The sequence below is a fragment of the Leopardus geoffroyi genome, chromosome D4, assembly GCF_018350155.1.
Source record: "Leopardus geoffroyi isolate Oge1 chromosome D4, O.geoffroyi_Oge1_pat1.0, whole genome shotgun sequence".
Lineage (NCBI taxonomy): Eukaryota > Metazoa > Chordata > Mammalia > Carnivora > Felidae > Leopardus > Leopardus geoffroyi.
In genome coordinates this window covers 85,242,163-85,256,312 of record NC_059342.1, presented here as the reverse complement: position 1 = coordinate 85,256,312, position 14,150 = coordinate 85,242,163, and the positions used below count along the sequence as shown (strand labels likewise).

At 48.4% G+C, this 14,150-nt stretch overlaps 1 protein-coding gene across 1 annotated transcript in view; it reads right to left on the bottom strand.

Moving 5' to 3' along the window:
• The window catches only part of MVB12B (multivesicular body subunit 12B), a 194,042-nt gene that overhangs the window by 167,757 nt on the left and 12,135 nt on the right, over positions 1-14,150 (bottom strand). Inside the window, exon 2 of the mRNA XM_045469366.1 lies at positions 12,893-13,015. Within this exon, the coding sequence (XP_045325322.1) occupies positions 12,893-13,015 (123 nt within the window). The remainder of the gene's footprint in view (positions 1-12,892; positions 13,016-14,150) is intronic.

The window sequence follows — 14,150 nt, the reverse complement described above, 5'->3', positions numbered from 1 at the left end:
TTGTGATGCCGTAATTTAAAATTTTTTAATGTTTATTTATTTTTGAGTGAGAGAAAGAGAGAGAGAGACAGAATTCGAAGCAGGCTCCAGGCTTCAAGCTGTCAGCACAGAGCCCTATGCAGGGCTCGAACTCACAAACTGTGAGATCATGACTTGAGCCGAAGCTGGATGCTTAAGCGACTGAGGCACCCAGGTGCCCCCTGACACTGTGATTTATAATAATAAATACATATTTGGTAGCGTGCCTGGGTGGCTCAGTTGGCTCTGCATCCGACGTTGGCTCAGGTTGTGATCTCAGGGTTTGTGGTTTCAAGTCCCATGTCAGGCTCTTTGCGGTCAGCACAGAGCCTACTTTGGATCCTTTGCCCCTCCCCTACTCTTGCGCTCCCTCGCTCGCTCTCTCTCAAAAAATAAATAAACATTAAAAAAAAAAAAAAAAAAGACATACATATTTGGTCTTCACTCACGGTTTCTAGTTCATAGCTCCCCAAACCCTTGGAATTTCCTGAGCAGTAAGAGTAATGGGAACATCTTTTGTTATAATATTTGGCCTCTTGTCCTCAGTTCCTGAAATTGTTTCAGAGCCATAAAGGTCAGAGAGGTGTCTTACTGTTTATAACAAGCCCCTTTCCACCACAACTGGGTTTATGTTAATCAGGTGACTTTGGAGAAGCACCTAAGATGGGGGCTGCCCAGGGAACCAACCATGAATAAAAGGTGGGAACTTGTAGTCCCACCCCTTGATTTCTGGGAGGGAAGAGGAGCTGGAGGTTGAATCAATCAGCAACGGCCAATGATTTAATCAATCATGCCTATGGAACGAAGCCTCCATAGAAATCCAAAAGGATGGGGATTAGAGAGCTTCCAAGTTCAAGTTGGTGAGCACGTGGAGATGTGGGGAGAATGGTGCACTGGAAGAAAGAGCACAGGAGTCCCACGCCCTCTCCCCACACCTTGGCCTAGGCCTCTCTTCCTTCTGGCTGTTCTGGGTTATATCCTTTGTTTTATGTAATGTTTTATTTACCTTTGAGAGAGAGAGAGCATGTGCGGGAATGGGGGAGGGACAGAGAGAGGGGAACAGAAGATCCAAAGCAGGCTCTGGGCTGACAGCAGTGAGCCCGATGCGGGGCTCCAACTCACACATGAGATCATGACCTGAGCCGACATCGGACACTTAGATGACTGAGCCACCCAGGCACCCCCCCCGGGTTATATCCTTTTATAATAAACTGGTGATCTCATAAGTAAAATGTTTCTCTGAGCTCTGTGAGCCACTCTAGCAAATTAATTGAAGCCAAGGAAGCAGTAGTTGGAACCTCTGATCTGTAACTGGTAGGTCAGAAGCACAGGTGACAGCCCAGCCTGTGGTGGTCATTTGAAGTGGGGGAGGGGGAAGTCTTGCGGGACTGAGCCTTCAACCTGTAGGACGTGATGCTATCTCTGGGCAGACAGTGTCAGGGTTGATCTGGAGTACACCTACTGCTGGGGTCAGAACGGCTTGCTGTTGGGGTGGAGAACCACCCCCCCCCCGCCCGCCATGTTGGAACTGGGTCAGAACCCCTTTTAAATGTTAGTTCCCATCTAAATTCCAGCATATTTCTTATAGATATGGACAAGATTATGCTAGAATTTATATGGAAAGACAAAGGACTTGAACAACTGAAACCATTTTTAAAAAGAAGAATCAAGTGGGAGGAATCATTCTACCCAATTTCGAGACTTATTACAGAGATGCAGTAATCAATACTGTGTGGTATTGGTGGAGGGCTATACACACAGAATGGAACCTAAGAGAGAGCCACACAAATATGCCCAATTGATTTTTTTCTAAAGGCTCAAAAGCAATTCAAGAGGAAAGGAAAGGTTGCCTCTCCAACAAATGGTACTGGAGCAGCCATTCATCCACAGCAGAAAACAAAGAGGACTCAGACCTAAGTCCACACCTTATACAAAATCTAAGTCAAAATGTATCACTTAGATGTAAAACTACACATCTTGTAGGAAAAAAAAAAAAAAAATAGGAGAAATCTTCAGGATCTAAGGCCAGGCTAACAGTTCTCAGACTTGGCACCAACAACATGATTGATAAATGGAAAAATTGGTAGGTGGGGCTTTGTCAAAATTTAAAACGTTTGCTCGTCCGAGACCCTGTTAAAATAAAAAGACAAGTATGGACCAGAAGAAAATATCTCTAAACCACATAACCAACAAAAGACTCGTACCTAAAATATACATAGACTCTTCAAACAGGAAAACACCCCGAACAACCTAGTTAGGAAAGGAGTGCGAGATGAAGTGGCATTTCACGGAAGAGACAGATGTGATATGGCAAATAAGTGAAAAGGTGTCTGACGTCATCAGCCACTAGCATAATACAAATGAAACCAAGTGACGTATCACTACACGCCTATCGGAATGTCTAATACTAAAAAAAAGGACAATAATAAATGTCAGAAAGGAGGTAGAGAAACTGGGTCATTTATACATTACCAGCGGGAATGTAAAAGGTTACAGTCGCCCAGGAAAAGAATCTGGCATTTTCTTAAAAGAGCTAAACATGCACCTCTCATATGACCAGCGGCCGCACGCCTGGGCCTTTATCCCAGAGGAACCAGAACTTACGTTAACACAAAAACGTGTACGCAAGTATTTACAGCAGCTTTCTTCACGACAGCTCCGAACTGGAAACAACCAAGATGTCCTTCAATAGGTAAACAGCTAAATAAAGGGTGGTGCAGCCGCGCCAATTAATGTGATTTGGCTATGAAAAGCGCAATAGATGAATCTCCAGAGATTTATGCCGAGTTTTTGAAAAACAACAATAAAAAAGCCAATCTCAAAAGGTTACATGCTGCAGGATTCCATTTACAGAACGTTCCTGAAATGACAAAATTATAGAAACAGAGAACAAATTAGTGGTTGTCAGCGCTTAAGGAAGAGGTTAGTTAACTGCTAGAGATTGTATACAACTTGCCTATGAGCACAGCGTTTACACGCAACCTTGAGTTGCACAGACCAACCCCGAGTCTATACCCCCATCCACCTCCTTTTACCAGGCTCCTTCCACTGTTCCCCTGGCCTAAGTCACCCCAGGGCCAGGTATCTGACAACTGGAGACCAGCCCTCCAGCCCAGAGCCCACGGAAACGATTTCAACCAGACGGTCCTAAGTCTGCTCACCTGACCTGCCTTGCCTTTCGCACAGACACCACAGTAAAGACTCCTGCCCCTGCTTCCTCCCTCTGCCTCCTGCCCCTTGCTGGGGCTCCCCTGGGTGGCCCTGCAGTGGTGGCATGGCCTGTCTCCTCCCCCTGGGAGCTGGGAATAGAACAAACTACATTTTCAGCGGCACTTGTCGCCTGATCCTTTGGCCTCATCACACCTGGGTAAAAATAAAATCCCAGGTCCATTTGAAAACAGAGGCTTTGTGTCTTGACTGTTTCAGGGTCACTATCCTGGTTGTGACGTGGTACTTGAATTTGCAAGATGTTACTATAAGGGGAACTTGAGTAAAAACGGGATCTTTCCGTATTACTCGTTACAACTGCATGTGAATCTACAGTGATCTCCAAATAAAAAGCTGAACTGAAAAAAAAAAAAAAGGAAAATTAAAGCAGGTCCCTCTTTTCCCTTAACCCAACTAACTGGGGTTTCTTTATCAGAAGCCCTTCTAAGTGGTGAACAGGAAGGTGAGCAAACAAGAGGAGGCACCAGAATGCCGCACTGTCAAGTTCTCCCCGCTGTCTAGAAGAATCAGCTGCAGAGAAAGTCACTAGTGAGAAGAAAGTCTTTGTGTCAGAACCAAAATGCAGAGTTGGTGGGACAGAAGTCTAGAAGTAGACAATTCAAGCTACTATTTCTTTTCTTTTTCTTTTCTTTTTTTATTTTTTGAGAGAGAGAGAGAGAGAGAGAGAGAGAGCGAGCGAGCATATGAACTGGGGAGGGGCAGAGAGAGAGAAAGGAATCCCAAGCAGGCTTCGTGCGGTCAGTGTGGAGCCCGATGTGAGGCTCGAACTCATGAACCATGAGATCATGACCTGAGCTGAAACCAGGAGTCGGACACTTAACAGACCGAGCCACTATTTCTGACAGGCTCATGCTAAGAGCAGACAAGGCATGCTTCTCGCACACCTCCTGGATGTCCGAGGCCAGGCAGGGCTCTGCAGGGCACAGGCGAACGAGCAGGGAGGAGGCCAGCGTTGCACAAAGTTGGCTAATCCAAGCCACAGGAAACAAAGGCTCAGGGGCCGGTCATAAAACCGCTATCCGTGTTTTTAGTAATTCTCCGTTTAATGTATTTTCTCACAAAACAAAAGGGAGGAACACCTGGTGCTTTTTCTCAAAACAAGCTCGGGTTCTGAAAATAAACCCGTGTGTGAGGCAGGTCTCGGCCTGCAGTGGTTTCCGCTCTGGACAGCAGAGCGGTGGGGAGGGGACCAGAGGCAGCAGGAAGAAGCTGTTACCCCTTGCTTCTGCTTTTGCTCCGTGGAGGCAGAGAGTTTGGGGGGGGGCAGCTCCTCAAGGCCATGGGCTCTGGTCAGGAGACCACTTTCTGGTCACAAGTAGCACCTCAGATTTCTGGAGGGCTGCGTGTCAGCTGGGATCAGACTAGGCATATGACTACACCCCACATTTCCCATGTGATGTCCCCGCTATGTTTCTTTTTTTTTTTTAATGTTTATTTATTTTGAGAGAGAGAGAGAGAGAGAGAGAGAGGAGGGGCAGAGGGAAAAGGATAGAGAGGATCCCAAGCAGGCTCCACGTTCTCAGCACAGAGGCTGACACGGGGCTCAATCTCATGTAACAGTGAGAATATGACCTGAGCCGAAACCAAAAGTCAGATGTTCAACCCACTGAGCCACCCAGGGTCCCCCACCATAGGTTTCTAATAAGATATTGTTAGCATCTTCACATGCTTTTCATGTGACTTTTTCAGAATTCCCTGGGCGCTACCTAAGAAGACCAGCTTATTGGAACCTGCTTCAGCACCTAGCAGATTACCTCTTTCTTTCACCGCTGTGCTAAGTAGGACCTCATTTGCGGGCATAGGACTTTAAACGTACCCCTCTCTGTGCCCCCTCGACACAGCCCACCGGCCCAGAGGGAAGCCGGTCTCGCCTAGGCCCCCCAGTGCCACTCACGTTTGACAGTTCAAGCATTCGAAACTTCTAATTATTTAGAAAATCCCACATACATTTAGGGCATATATAAATTATTCAGGTCCAGCAGTTTTTAAGAAAGGTTTTGTCGTCTAATTAGTTTCAGAAGTAAGCAGCTGTGCTGAGAGAAAGGGGACGGAGGAAGCGCAGGCTTAAGGCACGAGTGGCCCATGTCTGCCCGCGAGGCCCACTCGCCGGTCGTGGCCGTGACCAAGGCTGGCTTCCCAGCTCACGGTGCCAGGAGGAAGCAGCAGCCACGCAAAAGCATCCCTTCCTGGCTCTTCTCCGGGGGGCCCTGGACGCCCAGTCCTCTGCCCCTCGTGGGCCCTGCTTCCTCAGACAGCCCCTCTCCCCGGGTTCCTCCCCACTGGGCGTGCTCAAACATGCTCCCGCCTGTAAACAAAGGAAAAAAGATTCCTGATCCCATGCCACCCTCCCGTTGTCATCTCCCTCTCCCTCCCTGCCTTCAAGGTCCCCTCCCACTTCAGGTGGGCTTTTCAGGTCCACTCCAGTCTTGCTTCTGAGTCTACCCCGCTTCCTTGGCATTAACCCAACAGAAACCTTTCAGCTGAAGGTTACTTAACCTTTAGGCCACTGTGAACGCTACCCTTCTTCTAGACAGACTCAGTTTCCCCTCAGTTGCCTACTAGTTCCCACCTACTTCTCTGGACGCTCAGCCCCAGTCCCCTCTGCAGGGCCCCCTTCATACCCAGTACTCAGCGATACTCCGGGGGGCCTCGGACAGGGACCCTGATGCGACAGGACCACGTCCCAGGAACACTTCAGTCACACCGTGGTCTCCACCATGTGACGACAACCCCCAGACCTCTATCTAGACCTGCAGACCGAGGGCCCCTCAACAGCTCCACCCGGACGTCACACAAGCCCCTCACTGAGCGTGCCCCAAACTGAGGCATCACCTTGCTCCACGCGCACCCCACCCGCACCCCCCCCCCCCCCACCGGCCGTCCACGTTCCCATTTCAGCGACAGCATAAGCATCCACCAGCTGCCCAGCAAGACAGCCACATGTCATCCTGGCCCTTCCGTTCCTCGCCTCTGCGCCTGCCTCCCCACACTCGAATCCATTTTTTTCTGTGGAAGAATATGTCTTTGGGTGCCCACGTCCCACGTTCCCATGTCCCTCAGATCCACCCACTTCTTCCGTTTCCACGGCTGGGGTTAGGTCACCAGTCTCTCACCCCGCGCTAGCACACGGCCTCCAAATCCATCCCCCCTTACCCTGGTACCTACATCTTCCAATTATTCTCCTTGCTGCACACGCCAGGTGAACTTGTGCAAACACAAATCTAAGAATCTCTTCCTCCTGGAGCCCTTTGACGACCCTCACCACCCTCAGAAGAGAGGCCGGCTCTTTTGTGTCGTGATCCGGCCTCATCCACCCTCCCAGGCTCACCTCTCACCTTTCACCAGACCTCGGATTCCCAGGGCCTCACGTGACAGCAGGTGATCGACAATATTCGTGAAACCGATGCATGCATAAATACACGAACGAGTAATGTCAGGTAAAGTTTCACTAAGGAGCTACTCAAACGGGGTTTGGAAGGAAAAGTCAAATTCTACCCCAGAAAGGTGGGGGAGAGGTACAGGAATTCTGGAATTATGGAAAAAGTACACTTGGAGGTACGACAGTATAAAGTTTCTGCTTATTCTGAACACGAGGAAGTGAGAGGTTCGATGAGGCCAAAGAAGTGACTAGAAGGACGTGAGGCTGGAAGATACGCTGAAATCACGTGCAATTAAAGTTGGATTTCTGTCCTATACAGAATCTGCTTCTCAGGGATGACAGACCCCTTGGGGAGAAGATCCACAGGTAGCACTGCGACAAGGGTCATAGAATCACAAGGCCCTCCCTCCTGGCGGTGTGCCAGCACCACCGGAAGTTGGGCACAGAGCCTGGGGGAGGGGGAGACTCAGTCCTTTCATTCCCCTGCACCCTCACCCCCCCAAATTCATTTTATTCACATTCACCTTAATGAGAATAGAAACTGACAGAATGTCACAGCCTTTCTGGAAGGCAATCAGTAATGTTAATCAAATTAAAATGTGAATATCCTGACCCAGTAATTCCAACCTATGGAATTATTCTAGGGAGCTAATAGGACAGTCACAGCAAGATACATATACAAGGATTTTGTTTAGTGTATTACAAACAAAAATGGGAGGGGCGCCTGGGTGGCTCAGTCGGTTGAGCGTCCGACTTCAGCTCAGGTCACGATCTCACAGTCCGTGAGTTCGAGCCCCGCGTCGGGCTCTGGGCTGATGGCTCGGAGCCTGGAGCCTGTTTCCGATTCTGTGTCTCCCTCTCTCTCTGCCCCTCCCCCGTTCATGCTCTGTCTCTCTCTGTCTCAAAAATAAATAAAAAAAACGTTAAAAAAAATTAAAAAAAAAAAAAGGGAAACAAACTAAGTGCCCTTCAACGTGGGATTAGCTAAATGTTGGCATAGCCAGACAATACAATATTCCTCATTAAAAAGATGAGATAAAAAAAAGATAAAAAAAAAAAAGATGAGATATACCTACATGGACTGATAGAGAGCTATCTATGCCCACAATATACTATTTTTTTAGAAGCTGAGAAAATATCAATAGTACCATTTTATATTTTTAAAATATATTTCAAAAAAAAAAAAACCCACATACACACACATCCCCAGAGACTTCTGGAACTCTAAATCAGGAGAGGCTGAAAAACAACAGAAAAAGTTAGCACAGCCCTCCCTGAGGTAGATGTGTGGTGGCCACATGTGGAGACTGTTTAAGAATGACTTGATTTAGGGGCACCTGGGTGGCTCAGTTGGTTAAGTGGCCAACTTCGGCTCAGGTCATGATCTCACAGTCCGTGGGTTCTGTGCTGACAGCTCGGAGCCTGGAGCCTGCTTTGGATTCTGTGTCTCCCTCTCTCTCTGCCCCTCCTTCTCCTTCTCCTTCTCTCTCTCTCTCTCTCTCACTCTCAAATAAAAAAAAATAATAAAAAGAATGATTTGATTTAGATCAGTGGTTCTCAAAGTGTGGCCCCTGGACCAGCAGCATCTACGTCACCTGGGAATTGGTCAACATGAAATTCTCCGGCCCTGCCCAGACCTACTCCAGCGGAATCTGGGGCCTGGGGTCCTCCAGAGGATTGAGACTCACAAAATCTTGAGACTCCTCCACCTGGACATCTGAAAATACTCACTGAGCTAGGGGATAATCTGTCACTTTGGGGTCACTGTGCCACAAAGACTCTTGTGTGTAGGGTGAGGATTTTCAGGAAGAGAATGGAGGCGGTGTTAGATTGCCGTGAGGAAAAAGAAAAATATCTCCTACTCTCTCCGAGGCTGGGACTCAACCCTAAAAGCTGCTGGGAGGTGGGCGGAATAAAAGAAGAGTCTGGGCAAGTAGGGGTCAAAGGACACTGTGCCTCAGTAGCAGGCGTCCATATTCTCTGAATTTTACTCTCTCACTCTCCTTCCCCCTAAAGTTCCAGGTAAGTTTCATTAAAAGTGACTCTTGGGGCACCTGGGTAGCTGAGTCCATTAAGCCTCTGACTCTTGGTTTTGGCTCAGGTCATGATCTCATGGTTCATGAGATCGAGTCCCAGTTTTGGCTCTGCACTCACAGTGTAGAACCTGCTTGGAATTCTCTCTCTCTCTCTCTCTCTCTCTCTGCCCCTCTTGCTCTTTCTTGCTCTCTCTCAAAATAAATAAATAAACTGAAAAAAAAAAGTGACTCTGGTAGAGGAGAAGGCACACTGTCCGACCCGACTCAGGCAGAAGGTGGGAGCAGTCACTCACTGACAGGTTAGCAAGGAGCTGTATGTACCCAGCCAAGGGCAACCCCACAGGTCACCAGGAAAAATGGCACAGTGCAGAGGCAGGGGAGAGAGCCAGAGCTAAGAACCCCAAGCACACCTGAGGTGGCGCCCTGGGAGGGTCTCAGAAAAAGCTAGGGGGCAGACAGGTCTCAGAGTAGAGAAGAAAAGGAGGGATTTCTAGAAACTGAAGCAGGTTCATGCTGTCATAACCTGGAATTTAGCAAGAAAGGTAGACTGATCTGGAAAGCTAGATCTGATCAATACAACAGTCTGTTAGGACTTCCCTGCCAAGCACTTAGCACAATTTTATTTTACATTTATTTGTGTGGTCATTTGATTGTCTTCCTCTCCCTCTGGACCGTAAGTTTTGTGAAGGTAGGAACACGGGATGTTTTCATGCATCAGCATATGCCCAGTTCCTAGCCGGCACATAGTATTTACTCACAAAACAGGTTGGATAAATAAACAATTTAAATTAAAACACTCCAGGGGCGCCTGAGTAGCTCAGTCGGTTGAGGGTCCAACTCCTGATTTCGGCTCAGGTCATGATCCCAGGGTCGTGGGATCGAGCTCCACGTTGGGCTCTGCGCTAAGCGTGGAGCCTGCTTAAGATTCTCTCTCTCTCTCTCTCTCTCTCTCTTGATCTCTCTCCCTCTCTCTCTCCCTCTTGTCCCTCTTGCTCGCTTGCTCTCTCTCTCTCTCAAAAAAAATAAAATAAATTAACACACTCTAGAGTGTTTGATTATTCTTTGTCTGTATTGTTGACTTTTCGTTTCATTAGTTTTTGCCAAAGCAGTATGTTATCATATGAAAGTATATTACCTGTCAACAGCGTATTGTCAAAGGAAGCTATTTCCTTTTTGGAAAGAGTCGCCCCATAAATACGGTGTTGAGGCATTAGTCTCCGAGTTGTAAACACTCGTTTAGAAAGGCCAAAGAATGTAAGTAAAAGGTAGGACGTATTAGGACGTATTTCAGCGGAAATACATGAGAAATACACCCACAGTGGTCATCAGCTACGGCCAGCCTGATGCCCTCAGATTGCTACATCCCAGATTGACTTGGAAATCAGAGGTTAATTCTGCACAGGAGAGTTTTAGCACGAAGTGCGTCTCTGGCATCCCGAGTCACGGAAAACTGACCACCCAAAGATGATACAACAGCATGTACTACCTTCAGCAAATGCCAGGCACCGACAACAGACTCGGGACGCAGATGCCGTGGCGTCAGACGTGCAACCCGCCCGCCCTGTGACGCCAGGGAACATCCGCACCAGTTGCTCTAAGATCTGAGAGTGCGGCGGTGGGACAGAAAGGGCAGGGGGGCAGGTGATCTCCCAGAGGGCTGCAGAAATAGGGACAATAAACTGAGAAGCTTCACAAATAATCCCCAGCCCCTTAGCCTAAGAAGCTTCCCCTGCCCTGGAGGAAAGAGAAGTTACAAAATCAAATTTTTATAAACACACAATTGGCATCTTTTACTTCAAGCAAGCCACAAGGCCTGTGCTCACTTTAAAGTGAGCATGCTACCCAGGGCCAGTAGCCCATCGGTGCCAAACTCTCAGGGCTTCGTGGTCACGGCACTTCACGTACTCTGTGCACTGGAGGGACTAATCCTACAGCAGATGTGACGGGCAGAGAGGGGTCTCGCCACAGATCTACAGCAAGGCTTCCTCGGCCACTGACGTTGGGTCTAAGCAACTCTGAACCCACCACCATAAAACGCCTTATATTTCGGTTTGGAGGCTGAGTTTCTGTGAAACTCTAGATAAAAGGAATGGGCCTCCCCGCCATTCCCCTTGAACTCAGGGTCGGACCTCTCGGGAACCAGATCTTACCTGAGGACGATCCAGTGGTCAGCACAAAGAGAGGACTCCCACCCCTCTCCCTGGAAGGGCTTTCAGAGGGAGCCCGGACACTCTCCATCTGCGCGTGCGGAGGCTGGGTAATTGCCAGGCTGACCCTCGGGGGCCTCTTGCCCTGCTCACCTTTTACTATAATGCGTGGTACGGCATAATCATGAAATGTGCTTATTAATTTTACTCATTTGACACTGCGCTCTTCTGCCCTGAGCTAGATGTTAGGAGAAAATGATAGGGATAGATTCTGCTCCTGTCAGACTTCCCAAGACTTTCAGAAAACCAGACTATCAAAGGCCATCCGCCACCCACCAGCCAAGCTTTCCAGATGACCCCAAAGGTACAAGCCGAATGTTAAAGACACAGATCAACAGAGGAGAATAACAAGAAGGCGCAGAGACCCATGCCCTGGGGGTGAGCCCCCCGCATGAGCCCTCCCAGGAGAGCGACCCCCGAGCCAGTCCTCCCAGAGAGCGTGAGCGCTGAGCCCCTGCCCTGATTCATGACTTGCTGCTTCATATCTAATTCATCAAAAGACACTTTGGCTTCTCAAATCAGGAACATTTTTATTAGCTTCCCAAGAGTTTTATGGCACAGAGCCATATCTAATGATTCTATTTTATGGTAAGTTATACATTCAAACAGTGCTTTGAAGTCAGACAGCAGGTAAGACTCAAATCTTTGTCAGAAAAGATTCCCTCGCCCTTTCACTTTTAAAATGTTTATAAGCTTTCAAACAGTTGGGGAAGTGATGGGGAGCATTTTAACAGGCTGCTGCTGCCTTGCACAGGACCCAGCACTGGCTGGCCCGATACATACTGTGGTGTTCCCAGCATGGCTTGCTTTTGCCCCTCTATCCCTTCCACCCGGGGACACCAGCAATGTCTGGACACAGTTTGGGCTGTCACAACTGCGCGGGGGTGGGGGGGTGCTACTGGCATCTAGTAGGTAGAGGTCAGGCGTGCTGCTAAGCATCCTATATATGTGGCATGGGACAGTCCCACAACACAGAAGTCTCTGATTATCTGGCCCAAAATGTCAACAGTGTCAAGGCAGAGAAAGCATGCCTTAGGGCTTCTTCTGGGCCCGGCTGTGGTAGCCCTCCCACCCCTGGGACATCAGATGCTAACATAATCATGGCGGCAGGTTTTCAGTGCTGGCTAAGGAGACCCATAATCTTCTACTCGTATGTATTCTTGGTGCACGCTTCCAATAAACAGGAATAAAACACTGTCTTCAACAAAACGAGGAAAGTAAAAATAAGGCCACCTGAGAATCTCAGAACATGTGACCACAGTCGCTGTTAACAAAACCCTCCTCGTGTTACTCAGCACTTTTTAAGCTCGAGCCAAATCACGACGTATGTAACGAAACAACAAAATAACCAATTCCAGCCATCTACTGAACACCACCACAGACACCTGCTGAAAAGCACAGCAAGTTCTCTGCTAAACTGTAGTGGTGTAATCAGGCAGAGCATTGGACTCGGAAGGGGGTCTGGTCCTGAGTCACCACTCCCAAGGACTGGGGCTCTGTCACTCCACTTATCGGAGCCTGGGTTCTCTTAATCAGCAAAGGGAAGATAAAGCTACTTATCCTCCGAGCCTTCCAGAGAACCGTGACAGCCAAATGAGTTCCCAGGTAGGAAACTGCTCTGCAAACTGCAAAGAGCTATACAAACATAGGGCAACACACTGATGACATTAACACATGCGGGACCACCAATGCCAACCGCCACGGCTCTTTTAGGCTCTTGGACACTTTCCATGAAATGTCACAACTAGCAGTGACTTTAGAAATCAACAGGGCCAACCCTTCAGTTTTATAGAAGGTGAAATTGACCATCACAGAAGTCAAGTGATTTAGCCAAGGCCAGGAAACAGCCCAGATGGACTCAGCTTCTCGGACTCCCAAACTAGGACACTCCCCGTACTTCCCACTGGTGATGCTTTCCCCCTCTGTTTAAGTTCCTAGAGGGAAGAAGCACATTTATGTACAAGGTTCAGAGGGGCTTGAACACAGGAGGCAAATATCGGTTGAATCAGTGGATGTTGACTTACTACATCATAGCCTGTTGGGGCTCGGTTCCGAGAAGCCACCACTCCCACTCCCGTGATGGGATCCATCGACGTCTCTGGCAAAGCTTCCGAAAGGTCTTTGACTTCAGGCATGGTGGACTGGTCCTGGTTCCAAGAAGGAAAAAGAAAGCACAAAATTCAAACTGACCATTTAAAGTGAACGATACAAAGTCTCAAACACTTAGAGCCAGAATCTTGGGGCAAATATCCGGAGCGAAGCTCTGTCTACCTGAACCAGCTATAGGAGCCCTGACCTTACCTGACCCTTTCCTCAGATCAAGAACTCAAGTTATCTCTGACCCCTGATCTTCTCAAGTTGGCTTTGAACTCTGGGCTAACAGAGTTAGGGAGGGCCTCCCTGAAGTGACTTTGACTCCAACGCAAAAGCAAACCATTCTTGACTCTCGACAAGCTGCCTGATTTCTGAACAGATGCCAGTAGCTTCTCTGAGGATAAATCAGACGCAGCTAAATCTAACAGCATTGTTCACCTCTCTCCCGTACATCATCTCCTTGGGGAGGTGCAGACTTCCAAATCCACAGCCTCTACCACAACCGAGCGTGGACTGTGGAGCAGGCAGGCTTCCAGACACATGGAAGAAAGTGTTCTGGGCACGGAGGCAAAGGAATGACATTCACGTCCAGGCTCCATGGCTTACTGGCTCATGACTCTGAGCGAGCAAGAGGTCAATGTACTGACAGTCAAAGAGCTGCCATGAGATCTAAGGGAGTCCTATAAATGAAGAGCCCAGAGGGGTCCCTAGCACACAGTAGGCACTCAATAAAATGCAGACGAGACTGGCAGGCTTGGGGCACACAGGTCCAGCATAACTGGCTAGAAACGTGGTAGGTGCCGTTCCTGGGAGGGCTGGCAGGTGCCTCTGTTGTGTTTAATCCTGCAGGTCATGTGGGCACTTACTCAAAGCTAAACACTAACAATGACCATAATTCTTGCCGGGCACTTTGGGAGACAGGGAGGGGAAATGGCATTATTATTCTGCTGCTGACTGCCTCCTGATGTGACCAGAGGAGACAAGTAGGATATAGAGAGCACTGGGTCTGGGCAGCTCCAGAGGCAGTACACCAGCAAGCAAATAAAAGAGGTAACACCTTATGTAAATGACTTTTAGTTCTTTTAAAAGGACAAGCAGTGAAAAAGAGCAAGTTAAATTCCACCTCCTTCTGCAGCAATTAAATCCCACTGGTTGTAGGTCTACCAGATCTCTCAAAGCTGGTTACTG